The sequence below is a fragment of the Peromyscus californicus genome, unplaced genomic scaffold (genome assembly GCF_007827085.1).
Source record: "Peromyscus californicus insignis strain IS unplaced genomic scaffold, ASM782708v3 Scaffold_24__1_contigs__length_46423439, whole genome shotgun sequence".
Lineage (NCBI taxonomy): Eukaryota > Metazoa > Chordata > Mammalia > Rodentia > Cricetidae > Peromyscus > Peromyscus californicus.
The window spans coordinates 37,835,426-37,854,286 of NW_026294535.1; the positions used below are offsets into that span (position 1 = coordinate 37,835,426).

General features: G+C 40.4%; 1 protein-coding gene across 1 annotated transcript in view; it reads right to left on the reverse strand.

Moving 5' to 3' along the window:
* Positions 1–18,861, reverse strand: part of Lemd3 (LEM domain containing 3) — a 50,120-nt gene that overhangs the window by 12,667 nt on the left and 18,592 nt on the right. Inside the window, exons 2-4 of the mRNA XM_052753469.1 lie at positions 11,913–11,950; positions 8,955–9,021; positions 6,474–6,541 (exon numbers count right to left, since the gene is read on the reverse strand). Coding sequence (XP_052609429.1) covers positions 6,474–6,541; positions 8,955–9,021; positions 11,913–11,950 — 173 coding nt within the window. The remainder of the gene's footprint in view (positions 1–6,473; positions 6,542–8,954; positions 9,022–11,912; positions 11,951–18,861) is intronic.

The window sequence follows — 18,861 nt, forward strand, 5'->3', positions numbered from 1 at the left end:
TAGTTAATTTTAAGTCTTGGTATTCTTCCAAAATATAAATACAGCTTTTTCCAGAATGTATGATCAAATACATCTGTGCTATCACCTCTGTGAGAGACTTAACTAGATTAAAAAAAAAAAAAAAAAAAAAAAAAAAAAAAAAACAAGAAGGAAGAAGCCAGTCAGTTTCCAAGTGCCAGCAGTAAAATCACTTTAATTTTTTCATTAAGGAATCATTTGATTACACTGGATTCTATAAGATTTTCCCCTCCTCTGAAATATTTTATTCTGTGTCGCTTTAAGCCTCCTCAATCAAATTCCTTCTTTACTCCCCTCCTGGCAAATTCTTCTCCCCTGAACATTGAGCTGCATGATCATAACCCATATTAAGTCAAAAATCTTTTGGCTTTTGGATTCTTTTGCTATTAACAATCTATTAAGCATTACATGATCTACAAGTGACTGGCAAATTCTCACCTGGTTCAAGATAAAAGCAAACAAACCAGGGTTGAGCTACAATGAAGCATCATTGTTATTATTAAAGACCTTTGTCTAGAACAGAACTAATTTACTTCAGCAAAACACAGAAGTCAAATTTGGGAGGAAGTCACCCTAAGAGCCAGGCACTAAGTTCTTTATATACTCACTCAAACGTCCCAACAATTTCCTGAGACATTAACAAGTCCCTCTCCAGTCTGGGGCAAGGGCCCAGTGGTTAAGAGCGCTGGTTGCTTTTCCAGGACTCAGGTTCGATTCACAGCATGCACATGGCAGCTCACAACCTTCAATAACTGCAATTCCAGAGGATTTAACACCAGGACTCAGGTTCGATTCACAGCATGCACATGGCAGCTCACAACCTTCAATAACTGCAATTCCAGAGGATTTAACACCCTCTTCTGACCTCAAAGGGCACAAAGCACACCAATGGTGCACATACATAAATGCAAGCAAAATACTCCTTACACGTACAAATACATAAATGATTTTTAAAATTTCCACTTTCAACAGAACATATTCAGAAAAGTTAACAGACGTTCAAATACACAGGGTTAGTCTGATCTTCATCACCACATTGTTACTGCATCTTTCTGTAATGCACACATAAATTATGCAAAAATTATTAAGAACAGTCCACTTCTGATGACAAGCATGTGTAACAGAACAAATAAAGTTAATTGAAAATTAATTATAAGTGTTCAAGAGCATACAAAACAATCAGCAAACTCCTTCCTTTGATATTATTCAGTTAGAGGTACATTAAAAAATTCCCCAAATGTGGGTAAGGAACTAGGCATTCAGAGTGAAGAAACCCAACAAGTCAGAAGACAGACAGATCTGAATAACCTGAATAAGAGCACATCAAGAGACCTCATCATCAGAGGCTGGGGCGACGGCTCAGTTGGCCAAGTGCCTGCTTGTACAAGCAGGGGGACCTGAGTTCGGATCCCCAGAATCCATGGAAAAAGCCTGGCATGGCAGCATGCACCTGCAATCCCAGACCTGTGGAGGCACGGGCAGTGGATCCTTGGCGCTTAAGGGTCAGTGAGAGAAGGGAGCTTTCACAGAAAGCAGGGGGCTACCAAGGAAGATAATGTTGACCTCTCTCCTCCCTCATGCACATTAACCCCCCCCACACACACAAACCATTATCATCAAATATGAAAAGGCAAAGAAAAATTGAAAAAGATAAAAGCTACTCATTGCATAGGGAACCTACCTATGCAATCGACAGACTGGGGGGGGGGGGGCAGAAATCTTCAAAGAAGAAAGTAAGATGAAGTATACAAAGTGCGGAAAGAGGAAGAAAAAATTCCCTGTCAACTGGGAATACCATATCCAGAAAACTAACCTTCAAAAACCATATTTCCCATAAAAGGTTTGCAAAGTTCAATACTATTAAAATTGCCTTACAAGAAAAGCCAAAAAGCATCTAATATTAAAAGAAAGATGCAAGTAGCAATATAAAAGCATATAAGTATAAAGCTCACTTATAAAGGTACACATAAAACAAATACAGAGCACTGTGATGGTGAGCTATGCATGAATCACTTCAAACTCCAGCAAACAAATTTAAAAAAACAAAACCATGTCTTCAAAGCTGTAAGAATGTTGAAGAGCTATAACTATTAAGGGACATACATTCTAAAGGACACACTCCACGGCACTGATAACATAAAAGATAAAGGACAATCACTGCAGAAGCAATGAAAGCATTTCACTACAAAAATCTTATACAAGAGAATGCAGAAGAGGGCAACAAGTTTTCCAGACAGAGTTTCCACACTTTCCAGTGACCAGAAACAACAGCCAAAGTCCAGTGTCTCCATTAGTAATGGACATCAGGTGAAAACGGAAGCAACCTCAGACACACTGGAGACTAAATGAATGAAGAGCATCCGACCACCAACAACTCAGTACAAGAACCCCACTTTAGATCTAAGGGCATACACACAGGCTGAGAAGGAGAAAAGAGAGAGAGAGACTCCATGCAAATGGGTAACTAAGGAACACGGGTGACTGCTTTAACAAATCTGAGACAAGGCAGAACGTCCTACCCTGATAAGCAGCTCAATCCACTTAGACAACACAGCGGTTAGACTGACATATGGACACTGGAGGACTCACATCTATGAAGGAGTCAATGGCAGAACCGAAGGGAGAAACAGCAACCTACTAGTTGACAGGAGACAGCAACTAGACCCAACTTTCACAGATGGACCCAACACCCAGACAAGGGTCATCAAGGAAGACGACGGCTTAAATGCTACATCACTAACAGACACAACCAGTTCACCCAGAGAACACGATCCATGTTTTTCCTCTTTTGAGAATTTCATACATGAGTACAGTATGTTTTCATCATCCTACCTCTCCCTCCCCTCTCTAACTCTTCCCCTGTCCCTCTACAAATCCCCCTCTCAAACTCATCCCCCTCTAAAAATTTTGAGTGTAATTTATTGAACATTGTAGTGTAATTTATTAACATTGCCCATGTGTACTTGGGTTCAGAGCTAACCGCTTGGTCATGGAGAACCTATCAGGGAGCTTGTACCTGAAGGAAACGGCTGAGGGAAGGAGAGTCAGTTAACTGCCTATAACTATTCAAATAGGGGTGAGGCTTCGTGTGCGCGTCTCCATTCGTGCTAGGGCACTGACTCACGTGGTCCTGGGCAAGTATGAAAGGAGACTCTATTTCTAGTTTTATTACTTACTTCATCAGAGAAAATTAATACTAACCTCAAATTCTTCAAAAAATGACGAGGAAGGAACATTTCCAACCTTAGTTAATTAAAAAATGCTCACATTTATTTATATATTTATTTATTGTGTGTACACACGTATGCACGGACATGGACATTCAATGGCTCACATGTGGCAGTAGAGGACTCTCCGTCCACCTCGTGAGTCCCAGGGACTGAACTCAGGTCATCAGGCTCGGTGGCAAGTGCCTTTATCCACTGAATCATCTCCCAAGCCTCCAAACTGATTTTTATTATCAAAGTAGACAGACAGGATATGAAAATTCAGAATAATATTGATGAATAAAGACACAAATATCCTCAACAAAATATCAGAAAATGAGGATTCTATGATACAAAGACATCTCAACACAGAAAATATCAATGAGATCACCCTTCAACAGATCAAAAAATTAAAAAACCACATTATTATCTGGGTCTTATATTACCTTGTTAATTACAATTAGTATTCATGTGTTGTTATACCATACTCATATTGAAGTCTCAATAAAAAATAAATAAACATGTTTACACCACATGAGTATTTCAGCAGATGCAGAAAAGGCACGAGAAAACTCAACATGCCTTCAAGAATGAGTCAAAACAGAGCAGGAGTAAAAGGGAAAATGTCAATGTGACGGAGGTCTACAAAAAGGCCACATAACAGTCATACTCAATAGTGAAGAACTGTGTTCTCTAAGATCAGAAAGGAGGCAGGAATCACTCTCACCACTGCTATTCAACACAGCACTAGAAACTCTAGTCGAGTAATTTTGCAAGAAATTTTAAAATCCGAAATGTATCTTTTTTCACGAATGGTATAATCATCTACATAAAAACCTCTAAAGATTCTATATCAAAGTCATCTTAGAGTAAATGAATTCAAACTTGCAGGGTACAAAAATCAACTAACAGCAAACAATCTCAACAGGAAATGAAGAAAACAATTTTGCTTACAATAGCCTCATAAAGAATGAAATACCTAAGAAAAAACTTAGAGGTGGTGAAAAAATACATATACCAAACCCACAAAACGGTGCTGAAAGAAAGGAAGACAAATAAAAAGCCATCGAATGTTCATGGACTGGAGGGCTTGTGACAAAATGTCTCTATTTCCCGAGGCAACGCAGCTTCAATCAATCCTACCGTAATGCCAATGTCACTTATTGCAAACATAGAAATAAAAACAATCTTAAGGGACTGGAGAGATGGCTCAGCGGGTAAGAGCATTTGATACTCTTCCAAAGGACCCAAGCCCAGTTCCCAGCACCTACACCAGGTGGTTCCTAACACCTGTAACTCCTGCTCCCAGGGACATAACACCCCCTCTTCTGGCCTCCTGAAGCACCTATATGCACACATGGCAGATACTGAGTGTTAGGAGAGATAGCCTGGTGGGTAAAGTACTTCCTATAAACTTTTTGACTTCAAAACGTATGACAAAGGTATAATAAAAAGAAAACTACTATCACATGCTATAACAGGGACAGGCCTTAGAAGACATTATGTTCAATGAAGTAAGTCAGACAGAGAGAAAGATCAATGAGCCTACTTATATAAGCTAGCTAATACGGCAAAGGCAATTCAGAAAACCGAACAGTGGCTGTCACAATCTAAAGGAGGACAGTAGGTGACTCTTGTGCAGTGAGCACAGGGTTTCGGTCACATGAAATGAAATGTCCTACTAGAGACTGGATACGTAACAACGTGGATACAGCTACCACACTGTACTGTACATACACGTAAAATAGTACTAGGAAAGAATTCGTGTTACTTTTGAAAACCATGATATTTGACGGGGGGGGGGGGGGAGTGTGTTGCAGGAGAAAGGACGCTTGTTCACACTGAACCCACACAGCCACCTGCAAGCTAGATCACATTTCAGTTTGCAAGCATTCACATCTTTATGGGGTTATCTGCATGGAACTGGACCGTCAGAAAACTTTCCAGTATGATTTTTAAATTCCATTTTTCCCTCTCACAAATCAGAATGGCATTTTCCATCTATAACCTTCTAGTATTTTTCAACTAGTTCCAGGGATGACTTGTAACAGCTCAGAAAATTCACCTACACGTCTTCCTAGTCCTGAGATTAAGCTGATCTAGGCAGACCAGGAACAAATGACTAGCTGCTCACTTGCTTTCTTGCCTGCTCCCCACCTGTCTTAATTCTGTCTAAATGTCCCTCTCCCTTTCTGTTCTCTTAAGACAGGGTCTCACTAAGCTGCCCAGGCTTTCCTCAACACCTGGGATCCAAGCAATTCCCCTGCTCCAGCCTACCAGGCAGCTCTGAGCACCGGTGTGCATCACAGTGCCTAGTTAGTATCCATGCTCTTTACACATTTATGTGCATTTCCTTATACACAGTTTCTAAAACACTAAAAACTTCCAACTTTCTTTTATTATATCTGCTTACACGATACTAAACGGTAAGACTGCTTTTTGTAATTTTATAAACTTTATTATTACAATAGCAAAAAAAAAAAAAAAAACCCGCTGCAAATAATAAAAACATCACGCCAAAATTAACCATACACAAAGTCTTTACAACTCAATGAACTTCTACAGTTAGAATAGGTATTCAGAATGGAGGCTTCAGAGCTTTACATCAATTACACTCACAGTATCAAATCCATTTTATGCACTTATTCACCAAAAGCAATCATGACATTGTTTTGTCAAATCCATGGCAGATGTAGAACTAGAGAAACAATTAGCTTTATATCCTTAGACATAAATACACTTCAATCAGCTTTATAGCCACAATAACAGAAATAAAAACCCCACACGTTCTCTCTCTTACCAGGAACCTAGCCAACAATACATGTATATATGTAAACAAATGGACAAGTGAATAGATCAGTGGTTCTCAACTTGTGAGTCACAACTCCCCCAAACCATCAGAAAACACAGACATTTACATCATAATTCATAACAGTAACAAAATTTCAGTGATGAAGTAGCAACGACAATCATGTTCTGGCTGGGGTCCCCACACCATGAGGCACTGTAATAAAGGGTCGCAGCATTGGGAAGGGTGAGAAGCACTCAGGTAGAGTAACAGGAAGAAGAGACAAACCTGAAGGTAGGGGTGACACAGGACTGAATGCAGATACGGAAACGCGTTATAGAAAGATATAACAACCGCGCCTTAAGCAGCACAATTAAAGTAGTCAAATGCTCAATACTTCTGGCAGTGGTACAGATCTAGAAACCTGAAGGATCCGGCTACAGTTCTGATTCACTGCTTACTTTTAAATACGCAGCTGCCTCCTGGACGGAAAGCATTCTTTGACTGGAACTGCCGCATTCATGATCTCCTGAAAAGATGGGCATGTTGATGTGGAGTAAGTACAATATCAAAAAAAGAGAAAAAGAAAGAAACAGAATTTAAAATATTTTACAAATGACACCATTTTACATAGAAAATCATATATATGTATGTATATAATCAGTGAAGACTGATGAACGTTACTTATGTTTTCTAGAACAATCCAGTATCTAATGCAAACAACTGCCTTCAAGTGAAGCACTACTTTTAAATGAACTTTGGTCTACTTAAGAACACCTTCCTCTCTGTTTTGAACTGTAGGCAACACAGGCACAGTGTCACTCTGAAGGCTGTCATTCAGAACATTCAGAAAATTCTCTTTGCTAACTTATACACCACTTCGTAAAGCTAATAACCCCCAGAGTCAGTGAGTCTGAACTTAGAACTGCACTAAGACACATCTGCTTTCAGAGGACAGCCAAGCTCATCGCTGGCAGGAGCGACACCCTGAAAATCACTTAGCACAGATCAACAGTGAAACCAGGCCGACATTTCTACCTAGGAACCTATGCCTTGGTTTTTATAAAGGGGTGTGTTATAAAAGTTAGAGAAAATCACTTTCTTCTTTAATATAACTGAACAGAATTCAAAGCATTTTTTCCAGACTACATGTGGTTATTAGAGATATTTTTCTTCATACTAAAATTCAGTTTTACGTTTTTTGCTGCCCTATTATTTTCAAGTAGTTTAAAAATACCTTCTTCAGCCAAAAAAATATAAGCTGGATGTGGTGGCACACGCCCTTAATCCCAGCACTCGGGAGGCAGCGGCACACAGATCTCTGAGTTGGAGGCCAGTCTGGTCTACAGAGTGAATTCCAGGACAGCCAGGGCTGTGCAGAGAAACCCTATCTCAAAAAAAAGAAAAAACAAACCAACAACATCAAGTTCTAATAACTAACGTGCAATCCTGCCCAATCTTTCCATAGGGAAAGAATGTTCTCACGTAGGAGTCTGCTCAAGGAGCCAGGCTGTACTGGTGGTAGTTAGATAAGAGGAGAGATACCTGCTGGATAAACACATCTTTAAACTTTACAATGCTTTCTCAGAGACTCAGATTCTACAGAGCCAGAACACAAGTCATAAGAAGACAGCCCAGGGCCAAATGTGGCCTGCTGCTGCTATTTATAAATGAAGTTTCCCTGGGATGGATCTATATATATATATATATATAAATATATATATATAAATATATATATATATAAATATATATAGTCAAGCTAATTGATTAATACACTATTTACGGTTACTTGCATGCTATAGCAGCAAAATAAAGCAGGAGTAACAGAGGCCGTCTAGTCCACAAAGCCGGCCTAAAATATTTACTATGGGCACTTTATGGGAAAAAACTTGCCAACCGCCACTCTGGGGGAGGAAATCTACATCTTCAAAAGCAGCCCTTGTGTGCTGATTTAGTAAACCACAGACCATACTTTATAAAATTGCTACCGAGAGCCATCCAGGCTTAAGTCAGCAACATTAAGATTTCTTAGCTATGGAATATAGTCAACCTACTCCCAAGTGCTAAACCATACCAAATAAATGTCACTAGCAAAGGCAGATCAATCAGGACAAAGAAAGCATTTAATGATGTACACAGAATTACAAACCTAAAAAACCAAGCAAAAGTTTGGATTCAAAGAGCAAGATAGGTAAGACACAGGAAACAAACCTCAGGATCTTAAGTACTTCCATTTAACGAGAGGAGTCACCACACCTGTCCCTAGACTTCTGCCAAAGACCTCACTTGCACACAGCAGTCTGCTCCTGCAGAGGCTGGAAGGCTCTGCTTTTATGTTTCCTGTACTGCTTATAAGAAGGAATCCAAAGCCACTTCTTTCAGATTATACATAAAATGTTAAAAATTTATATACTGAATTGGATAAGCAGATATGCTACAGTAGTTTTGCAGATACTGCTTGCAAATATCAAACTTAGTAAGGACTCATTTAATTATTTTCATTAAATTATTCAGACTGCGGGTGTGTTGATACCTGAGCACTCTAACAGACCTAACAAGAGCAGTACGAGAAGAGTCAACTAAAGACAGAATACTGCATTTACTGTAACTACAGAAAAACAACTGCATAATTACCAAAAGAAAATCTATACCTCTGTATCTACCCAAGATTTTAATTAACCACTGCTTATCCAATGCAACTACTTAAGCCTTCAGAATTTGTCACTATTTACACAATATACAAAATTATATCTAAGATATATGGCAAGCAGAAAAACAGCCTCAATTACATCTGTATGAATTTCTTGTAAAAATCTCCAAAGAAGACTACTGGATAAATACAAGTCTGCACTAAGGCAGGACTACTTCTACTCACAGAGCATGCACACGCACACAGATAACTCTAGAAATGGTTTGGGAGACAATGAAGGCCAAAATAATACCTGCAAGCTGGGCCAATCGATCATGAAGTTTGTATAATGTGCTCATCAGAAGATTTTTTTCACTTTCCTAAAATTAAAAAGAGTTATTATAAAATACCAATTCCAAGAAAAAATGTCTATAATTATTTAAAAGAGGAAATCAAGCTAAAATGGCTAAAGCTACATAATCTGAGAGACAAATCCATATGGAAACAATAGCTACTATATTTTAAGGAATCTTATCACAAATTATCACTATTAAGTATTTTACTTTCTTGAGGACTATTAAGTTGACCCAGGGGGCTGGAGAGGTGGCTCAGTGATTTAAGAGTTTTTCTTCCGGGGGCCAGAGTTCAATCCCTGCACCCACATCAGGCAGCTTACAGCCTTTTGTAACTCCAGTTCCAGAGGAATTGCTGTCTCTGGCCTCAGCAGGCACCAGTACTTATGTGCACATACAGACACACACAGAGACACAAATTAAAAATAGAACATCTTAGTAAAAAGAAATTACAAAGAAGGATCTCACACATAACGCCCCCCCCAGTCATCACAGCAATCCTTCCAATTCTACATTGCATATAATGTGTGTTCCTATACATATATATATACATACATATATACATACATACATACATACATACATACATACACACACACATATATCTACTTCTGTGTTGGAGTGATTGGTTTCATTTGTGTACACACATATTGTGTACACACATATGGGTTGCACACACATGGGCACACCCCATGTACATCAGAGAACAAGTAACAGGAACTACTTCTCTCCTTCCACCATGTATGTTCAAACTCAGGCTGTCATGCTTGCTGTCAAGGGCTTTTAGCTGCTGAGCCACTCTCCATGGTTTGTTTTAATCTGACTCAATCACAGTAAGACTCTGATATAACCCTGTCCTAGACTTTCTTTCAAGATGACCCTGTATATAGTTACCAACCATTAATGTGAAGCAGTCAATGAAGGAGTAAAGACCTGTTTTCTCAGAGCTAAGTGAGACACAATGAACAAGGTACTCCTAGTCCCAAGATCATGACCGCCACCATGCGGGTATCCCATTAGAGCTGCCAAGGGCAGTGCTAACAGGGGGGTAGGCGAAAGCCCATCTGTGGAACAGAGCATTAGCACTGGGTGGACAGGAAGAGAGGACTGGAACATCACTCCAGGTAGAGGGCACAGCACAAGCAGAGGCAGAGAAGAAGCACGGAAGCACGGGCTACAGTTCTTCCATAAACAGAAGCAAAGGGAAGGAGAAGCAGCTCGGAATCAACTGCCATAGAACCCTAGATAGGAAGAAAGAGTTTGCCTTTATTCTGAAAATTCAGGAGAAAAGTCGACAGACTCGTGTATGACTGGAGTACTACTGACCAGAAGGTAGAAATGATCTGGAGTAAACATGGCATGGTCTATGTAATCTATCGAGCAGTCTACCCAGTGATATCCAAATTTAAGAACAACTGCAACTAAGATAAGCAGAGTAAGTGATGAGGGAGGTGAGAGACTCTAACCCCGAGAAGAGTATCAGGGGCTGTCTTCACGACTTCCTTTTGTCTGAAGAGCCCGAGAGAACAGGATTTCTGGATGAATATGCCCACAGAGAAGGTGTAGAATGTGACATGCACATGTCTAGAGACACAAAACCCATCTCTCCTTCTGTCCCCACATCCATGTCCAGGAAACAAAGAAAACAAGTTTGATCAGTGACGGCAGGAAGAAGCAAATTCACAAAAGGCTCCACATTCCCACCCCATGTCTCATGATGATGATGTCTCATGATGACAAAGGAGTCATCCCTCCAGGTGACAGCTTGCTTCTAAGCTTTTTGCCACATCACCCTCTGCCGACTTCATCTGTATGTCATTATGAATCAAGGCAATTCCTATCTTCACACAAAATTAAAAACCCAAAGTTCGAAGTGCAGAGCATAGTGGTTTATACCTGTAATCCCAGGACAAGGAGACCAAGACAGGAGAATAGCAAATCTAAGACCAGGTTGGGCTATATAACAAGACTCTCTCACAAAAAGAGATAAAAGAAAAGAAAAAAAAAAAGAAACATACAATAATTCAAACACCAAAAAGTAAAAGCTGGGGCTGAAACCCAAGATTCTTAAACCGACTCTGTGATATTACAAATGACTAAAGCAAATAGTTTTGTATTTCCAAGGTTCCATGACTCCATTGTACCAAGCCTCGATTATGACACTATCACATTTTTAAGACTCAGTTGTCAAATGCATTGCAAACAAATGTCTTCACTACAGAATATACTGAACAGAATTATTCCAAAGCTCCACTCCTAACAGTCTGAAATAATATTCTACAGGTCTGACTGTGCTTTATTACATGACCTTGAATAAAACAATTAGCTTTTGATACAGATCTATGTAATGGTCAGTTCCTATAACAAAAAATTAGCAGAGAATTATGTACTATAACATACACATCAGCTTTAAACATCTAACTATCCAAAGTGTCTATAATATGGCAAGCAAAAATACTTTGACGTAAATAAATTTTGGTTAAGTTATTACATCCCCCTTTGAGGAAGAATCTTTCAAAAGCCTTGCTGCTTCCTTTTAAACCCTTGCTTTCCTGATGGGTCAACACGCCAACAGAACAAAGATCCAAAGAGGCAAAGGAAGGACAGCAGAAACACCTGCTAAGGCGTCAGACAACCTGGAACAAGGCATGCTTACTTAAGTATAAGAACCAGGTCAGGGATGGCATGCCATGCCCACTGGATGGGGCCATTGTCTTTTAAAGCAATAAACACTTCAGTTTTAGGAGGAGCTCTAGGTCAGACTTCGTTATACTTTAGGTAGGAATACCCAGAATGAGAAAACATAATGCTTCTAACTAAAGGGCCTTAGAAAGCTACTTTCTTAGTTTACAGTCACTTTAATCTTTTCATCACTTAAAGCATGACATAAATTATAAGCATTATGATTTTTTACTTACTTGTATTTTTCCAAATGTTTCATCAAAGGGGTTTTTTACTATCAAGGAAAAGAAAGAAAAAAGAGAACTATTAGCATCACTCAAGAATTTAAATCCTCCTCACACGTACCCTGAGAAGCCAGCATACACTGCATACACTGCAGTTAAACTAAAACACATACGCAAACAAATGTAAACAAACCGACGGAGACAGCTGGAAAGGAATGACTGACTATGCTAGTCATCCTCACTTGAAGTTCATCGTCTTTCTCCATCACGACTGAAAGCCAGAGTTCTGGTGCAACGATGAATCAGTGACTCAAATCTCCATACAGTATTTAGCAATACCTCCTCAACTTCATGACCTGGTCACTCTATAATCTTCCTATGAAGGGGAGGGAACAATGGCCCACACCTTACACAGCTGCTGCAAGGATGAAACCAGGTAATAATCCCCGTAAAATGCCTGTCAAAGTCGTAGCTATCACCCACTAGGGGCTCAATATTTACTACCCATTTATCATTACTAACTATATCATGTTTCTAACTTCACTTGGTACTTCAACACGAAGTAATTCTACTGGGATTCGAACTTCTAATATCTACCAAAAAAGAAAACAAACAAACCTGACTCTTCGCTAACCTCTAGAAAAATGCAAGGAGAACACAGACAGATCAAAGCAGATGACAATTCGATGTCAGCATCTGACAATCAAGTATTATATAGGGAATTTATAGGAATTCCATGCATATTATTTTTCTCTACCTAAAATCTCCCCAAAATACAATGCCAGATTACAATGCTAAATATATACCATCTCTCACAGTTACTCAGAACTTCTTCCCATATCACCTATTTTATTCTATACAAAAATATTCAAAGTTCACAGACACTTGAAGACTTCTACACATTTTATTCAGCTTACATAGTCCAGCTGATCTCATAAAGTCGTTCACACTGACCAGATTTCCTTTCTGAGATGCTTTTCTATTTTTATTCAAGAAAACAGGAAGTTCCATAGGAACCAGGAACTGCCTGATTCTAAGAAAGTTCATGTTCAAGACCATTTTGACAAGGTGTAATTAAAAAGCAATGGGGGGGGGGGGAGTACATGCTGTGACCAGATTTTCCAAATGGTCTGTCTCCATACAACAAAAAAGGTGTCGACAGTGGGAAAGAAGTATTCTTGAAAGATAGAAAACCAGAAGTTCTCAAAACAGGAGAAGGAAAAAGAAGTAACATCTTAAATATTAAATTAAAAAATCGAAACACATGGGTTGCAAAACTACTTTTAAGTAGCATTAAATTTTAATGTTACATCTGAACACTTTGAAATAAAGCTTAATACACTACCAAAAATGTTTTATCAATCTTAAAATAAGTTGGTCAAGTAATACTAAAAAAACAAGTTTTAAAACATAAAAAAATGCAGCCCTGAAAATACAAGTTCTAAAGTCTTTGAAGAAAGCCCTGCTATAGCACTTTCCCACTTACTTGTTATGAAAGTGCTCTTTGTCACCATCCAATGGGAAACCAGCTCAAGTGTGTGTATGTGTATGTGTGTGTGTGTGTGTGTGTGTGTGTGTGTGTGTGTGTGTGTGTGTGTGTGTGACAGCAGAACTGTATGTAAATCAGGAGTGGTACGTCACCAGACTGCTGCTCTTCTAGGAGCCTCTCAACTGAAACCAGGTGTTTGTCCCATTTGTATGAATGGAGCCAAGCAGTGAGTGCTCGGAAAGGCTTCCTGCTGGCTAAGCTAAACCCACCACACTACATCCACAGGGTACACACGCTACTCCGGTACACGCTACCCCGCGCTGTCAGAGTCTAGTGTTAAATTACAGGGAAGCGGGAGGAGGGGATCAGGAGGACTGGGAAGGCAGGAGGGTGGGGTAACAGATAACAGGCTGTTGAAAACTACTGCTGCCTTTTACAGCCTAGATTTGCGCAGCAAGGCCAACACTGAGAACTAACACATCTGAAAGCCAGGGGGCCTCTTTCTGCCCTTAGATCAATGTTTTTATGCCAACAATTGACACATGCTAAATTGAATTAAGAGTAGAGTAAAATATAGCCTTGTGGTTAAGTTTGAAAAGGAAACTCTATCCAAGCACAGCAATTACTAACAATAAGTTAAGTCCTCAAGCTCATGAAAGAGGTATGTTCACACATCTTTCTCCCCTCAAACCATTTTAGTATTTTTAAAACACCAATACACCTCATTGGAACTGTCAGGTCTTTCAGGAGAAAAAGAATTACCATGTTTAAAACCCCACAAACCTTCTTATCAATAGTGACCTATTTAACTGTAAACAAGACCCTATTTCAAGAGTATCTGACAGCAGAACTCTATCACTGGACTAGCTGGCCTCCTCTTCTCTAGGAGAACGGGATGAATTACAGTTCGCAGTTGTACCCCAGAGCAGTGACCGTGCCAAGCACGGTCACACTGCCATCCCTAGGGCACAGCCAGCCATGTGTACCCCAGAGTCACACTGCCATCCCAAGGGCACAGCCAGCCATGAAGCCCTCTCCAAACTTCCTGCCTTCAACTCTATGCCTCCCAACAGTTTCACATCACTGCTTTTTCTCAAATTCTCCTGGTTTGGCCATTTCCTCTCTACTTCCTGGTTCAGGTTATTTCAAACTTCAGATACACCAAACTCTTCTTGTACCTATCCTTAAATGACTTATCTTTCCTTTAAACTGAACTCATGACTACAAATCAATTTCCTAATATGTTTAATTTTGATCCTCAAAATCTTCCAATACTTTCCCATCACATTTTGCCACAAAGAACTAAATTTCAGCTTATAAATTTAACAAGACATGTTTTTATTTCCCTTCTCCAAATTTCTGTTACCATTTCAAAAACACTGTTTTGTCAAACCTTTCATTAAATGTAAACTTTTTCCAGTTTTTAGGCTGAACATTTATCAGCCTGTAGTGGGCATTTGTTCCACCTATGACCTTGGGGAGCCAGCCCCTAGGGCGTGGCCTCTTGGCTAGCTTAAATCCTGAAGAGCAGTACGTGGGGCCCCTTCGCTCGCTCGCTCGCTCACATTCTTGGACAGTGGAGACTGACTCAGGCAGTGGGAAGCAGAGCAGGAGCAGCTCTCAGCCTCCCAGCATGCTGCGACGGATCTGCCTTCTCCTGGGTTAGTGAGCTGTTCTCCTCAATAATTCCTTAATAAAGAATTCCTTTACCAGTTATCTGTGGACGTTATGCATAATCAGCGACTCTTAATTCCTAACCAGAATAAATTATAACCACATCTATGAGCTGGTATACTTCAGAGTATGTACTATTCTTAACCAAATAAGCTAATGACCTTTCAAAAGGACTCCACGTGGGTTACTAAGTGCTTTGAATATTACATGCTAGACAATGTAAACATGAGCACTGAATAAATCAATATATGTGTCCTAGTTTAATCTCTGTAGCTGTGAGAAAACAGACTAAAGCAACCCGAACGGGAGGTTTATCTGGCTTACAGGTCACAGTCCATCCTTTAGGAAGCCGGGATCATGAAGGAAGGAACGCTGCTTCCTGGCTTCCTCAAGCTACCTTTCTTATACACAGCCCAGGCCCACCTACCCGAGGATGGCACCGCTCCAGGGGGCAGGCAAGAAGCTGAGCCCACAGCCGTGCCCACAGGACAATCCGATAGAGGCAATCCCTTCATTGAGATTCCCTCTTCCCAGGTACGTCTAGGCTTGTGTCAAGTTGACAGTGGAGCGCACTGCCCTTGTGGGCTTCGGTTCTACAGATTCTAAGAGACAACGAACAAGTAAATGCTAAAACCACATTCGAGCCAGGTAGGTCTAAGTACTGGGGATGGAAGCAGCATCTTGACTGAGGTGGGAAGAAGCTGTTCTATGTAAGATAACCGGAGGATGCCACCCTCAGCCTGCATTTCAATAGACACCTGAGGACCGCGCCATGGGAATATCTGAAATTTGAAGGTCAGACGCAGAAAGAAGGGCCAAGTACACAAAGGCTGGAAGGTAGTCACATGTCTGGTATGTTACTCCTGGGATGGAAAGAAGCCAGGACAGCCAGAATATTCTACAGAGGAACAGACAGCAAGTAGTAAGAAACTTAAGTCAGGTTGTAAGACGATTTAAAGGATCAGCAAGTAAGTCTTAAACATTTTTTATTTACTCAAAGACAGAAACTTCAGAAAACTAGAAGCATTTCTTATCTAGCTCCTATAATAAGGAGCAAGTCTTTCTGGGTAATTCTAAGAGTCCTAAGCATAGTGAATAAACATCTACTCACAAACCTGGAAAAGAGCAAAGGGTATACTGAGTGCTTTCCTCCAGCGTTTTCTTGATCAACACAATTAGCTTTGCTGTGCACTGACATTTTCTAGTCTATGTATCTGCAATTAAAGCAAATTATAGAACACAGAAAGATGTTTTTTCCCAGGAAAATTCTAGACATTTGCTTCTGGTAATTTTCATACTCTGCTCTCCTTTCTTTCTCTGCCTTGAGTGTCCAGTCTGCAGCCACAACATGAAGGTATGGAAGTCCTGTAACTCACCGTGACTGTCCTCATCTCAGACCCTGAGTGTCCAGTCTGCAGCCACAACACGAGGTGTGGAAGTCCTGTAACTCACCGTGACTGTCCTCATCTCAGACCCTGAGTGTCCAGTCTGCAGCCACAACACAAAGGTGTGGAAGTCCTGTAACTCACCGTGACTGTCCTCATCTCAGACCCTGAGTGTCCAGTCTGCAGCCACAACACGAAAGTGTGGAAGTCCTGTAACTCACCGTGACTTTCCTCATCTCAGACCCCCTGGTAGTCTCAATATCTTTACAACCAGACAGTTAACTATTTGGTGCTTCTTCCTTTCCCAACAAGACCACAAAACCCTCTTCCTATCTTGACATCGTGGAGAAATTGGTGCTTACAGACATGACGAACTTAAGGTTCAAGTCTCCTAGATTAGAGCTTCACTAACAGCACAAAGGTCCAGGCATGCTGACACTGTACAAGCCTCTCTCAAGTAAAAGGAATCGCACTGTAGAGCTCTTGTACCAGGCATAATCTGGCTGACACATACTTTAAAAGCACCTCATTTAATACAACACCACAGTTTTAGAGAATGTATTACTACATTCTGTTCAGAGATACTGACCCATGAAAGGCTAGGCTACTTCCTTGAGATAGACATGTTAGTAAACAGAATTCAAGACAAAATTAAAATCTATATCTGACTACAAAAACTATGTACTTCTCAATATAAAAACTACTAAAATTCAAGTATTTTTTACTTTGTTTAAAAAGCAAAGAATAGCTGGGCAGTGGTGGTGCACACCTTTAATCCCAGCAGAGGCAGGCAGTTCTCTGAGTCTGAGGCCAGCCTGGTCTACAAGGTGAGTTCAAAGATAGCCAGAGCACCGGGCGGTGGTGGCGCACGCCTTTAATCCCAGCACTCGGGAGGCAGAGCCAGGCGGATCTCTGTGAGTTCGAGGCCAGCCTGGTCTCCAAAGCGAGTTCCAGGAAAGGCGCAAAGCTACACAGAGAAACCCTGTCTCGAAAAACCAAAAAAAAAAAAAAACCAAAAAAAAAAAAAAAGATAGCCAGAGCTACACAGAGAAAATCTTGTCTCCAAAAACCAACCAAACAACAACAACAGAAAAAACTGCAAAGGGCATTTTTCTGTAGCACTTTCTGATTTTGAGTTATTAAACTTTAATCTCTTTATGCTACAACACATTAAAAACAAGAAATGTGGCTGGGAGCCTGCTGTTGGAGGCATGCTGCTGGCTCTCAGGTGAGGAAAACACCTCCCAATAAGTTCTCCTCAATGCCGAGCTCTCTACCTGCAATGTAGGAAAGTGTATCCTATCAGTGGCGTGTCCCATGAAGACACAGCCCTCTCTCTGACAAAAGCACCTCGTTCACAGGACTGCCCTTGGCACTAACCATGTGACATCAGTTTTTAGAAACCGTAACTTATGGACTCAGTATTGTGATACATCATGCAGCTTTATCTCTGAACATAAGATATTACCAAACAAGTCTCTGCTCTATGCCACCAGCTACGCTTAGTTATAGGACTTGAGAGCAAAGCTAGGCCCTCCCTCCTCTCGGTTCGTTCTGCAGAGCAATGACTCTAGACACATGAGATTACTGCCTTTCGGAGGCAGCCACTTCCAGCTGTGGAACTCTGTAAGCTGACACCAGCTCTGAGTCCTAGGAAACAGTCATCTAAGCAGTAACATTAGCCACCTAAGTTACAATCACCTCTCTGAGCTGTATCTTTCTATATAGAGACATTCAAATCTGCGAATCCCATCTCTAACGTGAGTGGGATTATATGGCCTGACTATATGTAAAAGGGAGGGGGAGAAGAGGGAATGTTTCCAACAGCTGAAGAACACAGCACCTGTGTGGCAAGCACTTCTGAATGCCACCGTCAGGCAGATGGATCTAAAAAGGGACAGTGAACAAGGCAGGACATTCTTTTGCAACAGTAATTACATATTTGTTTCCTGACAATTTGACGATTACTCTTGGCCCTATTAAACATGCTCAGTCCACAGCACAGACAGTTAACGTATACTTACATCAGAGGTCATTTACAGTCCACTCCTCTAAGACTTCCTTTCAGGGAACACTCCACTCCCTTTACTCTAGTCACAAATGGCCCTGCAGCCTATTTACCGACCTGGAAACCAAAGGTACAGACCTAAAGTAGTTGATTCATGACACAAAAGGAAAAGGGCAAAGGTTCTCAGCTCACATATTCCATGGGACAAGTTTTCCACTTGTCTCTGTGTTAAGAGAGGCAATAATCTCATGTGTCTTCCAAATAAGAGTTTATAGTGATTTTATAAAATAAAGAGTGCTTAAATGTGAGTATCAAATCCTAACAATACAAAGAAAACAGAAAAACTGTACTCAAGGATTTAAAAGGCCAATTACACTGTTTGAATTTGGTTAGCTCTTATTCTCT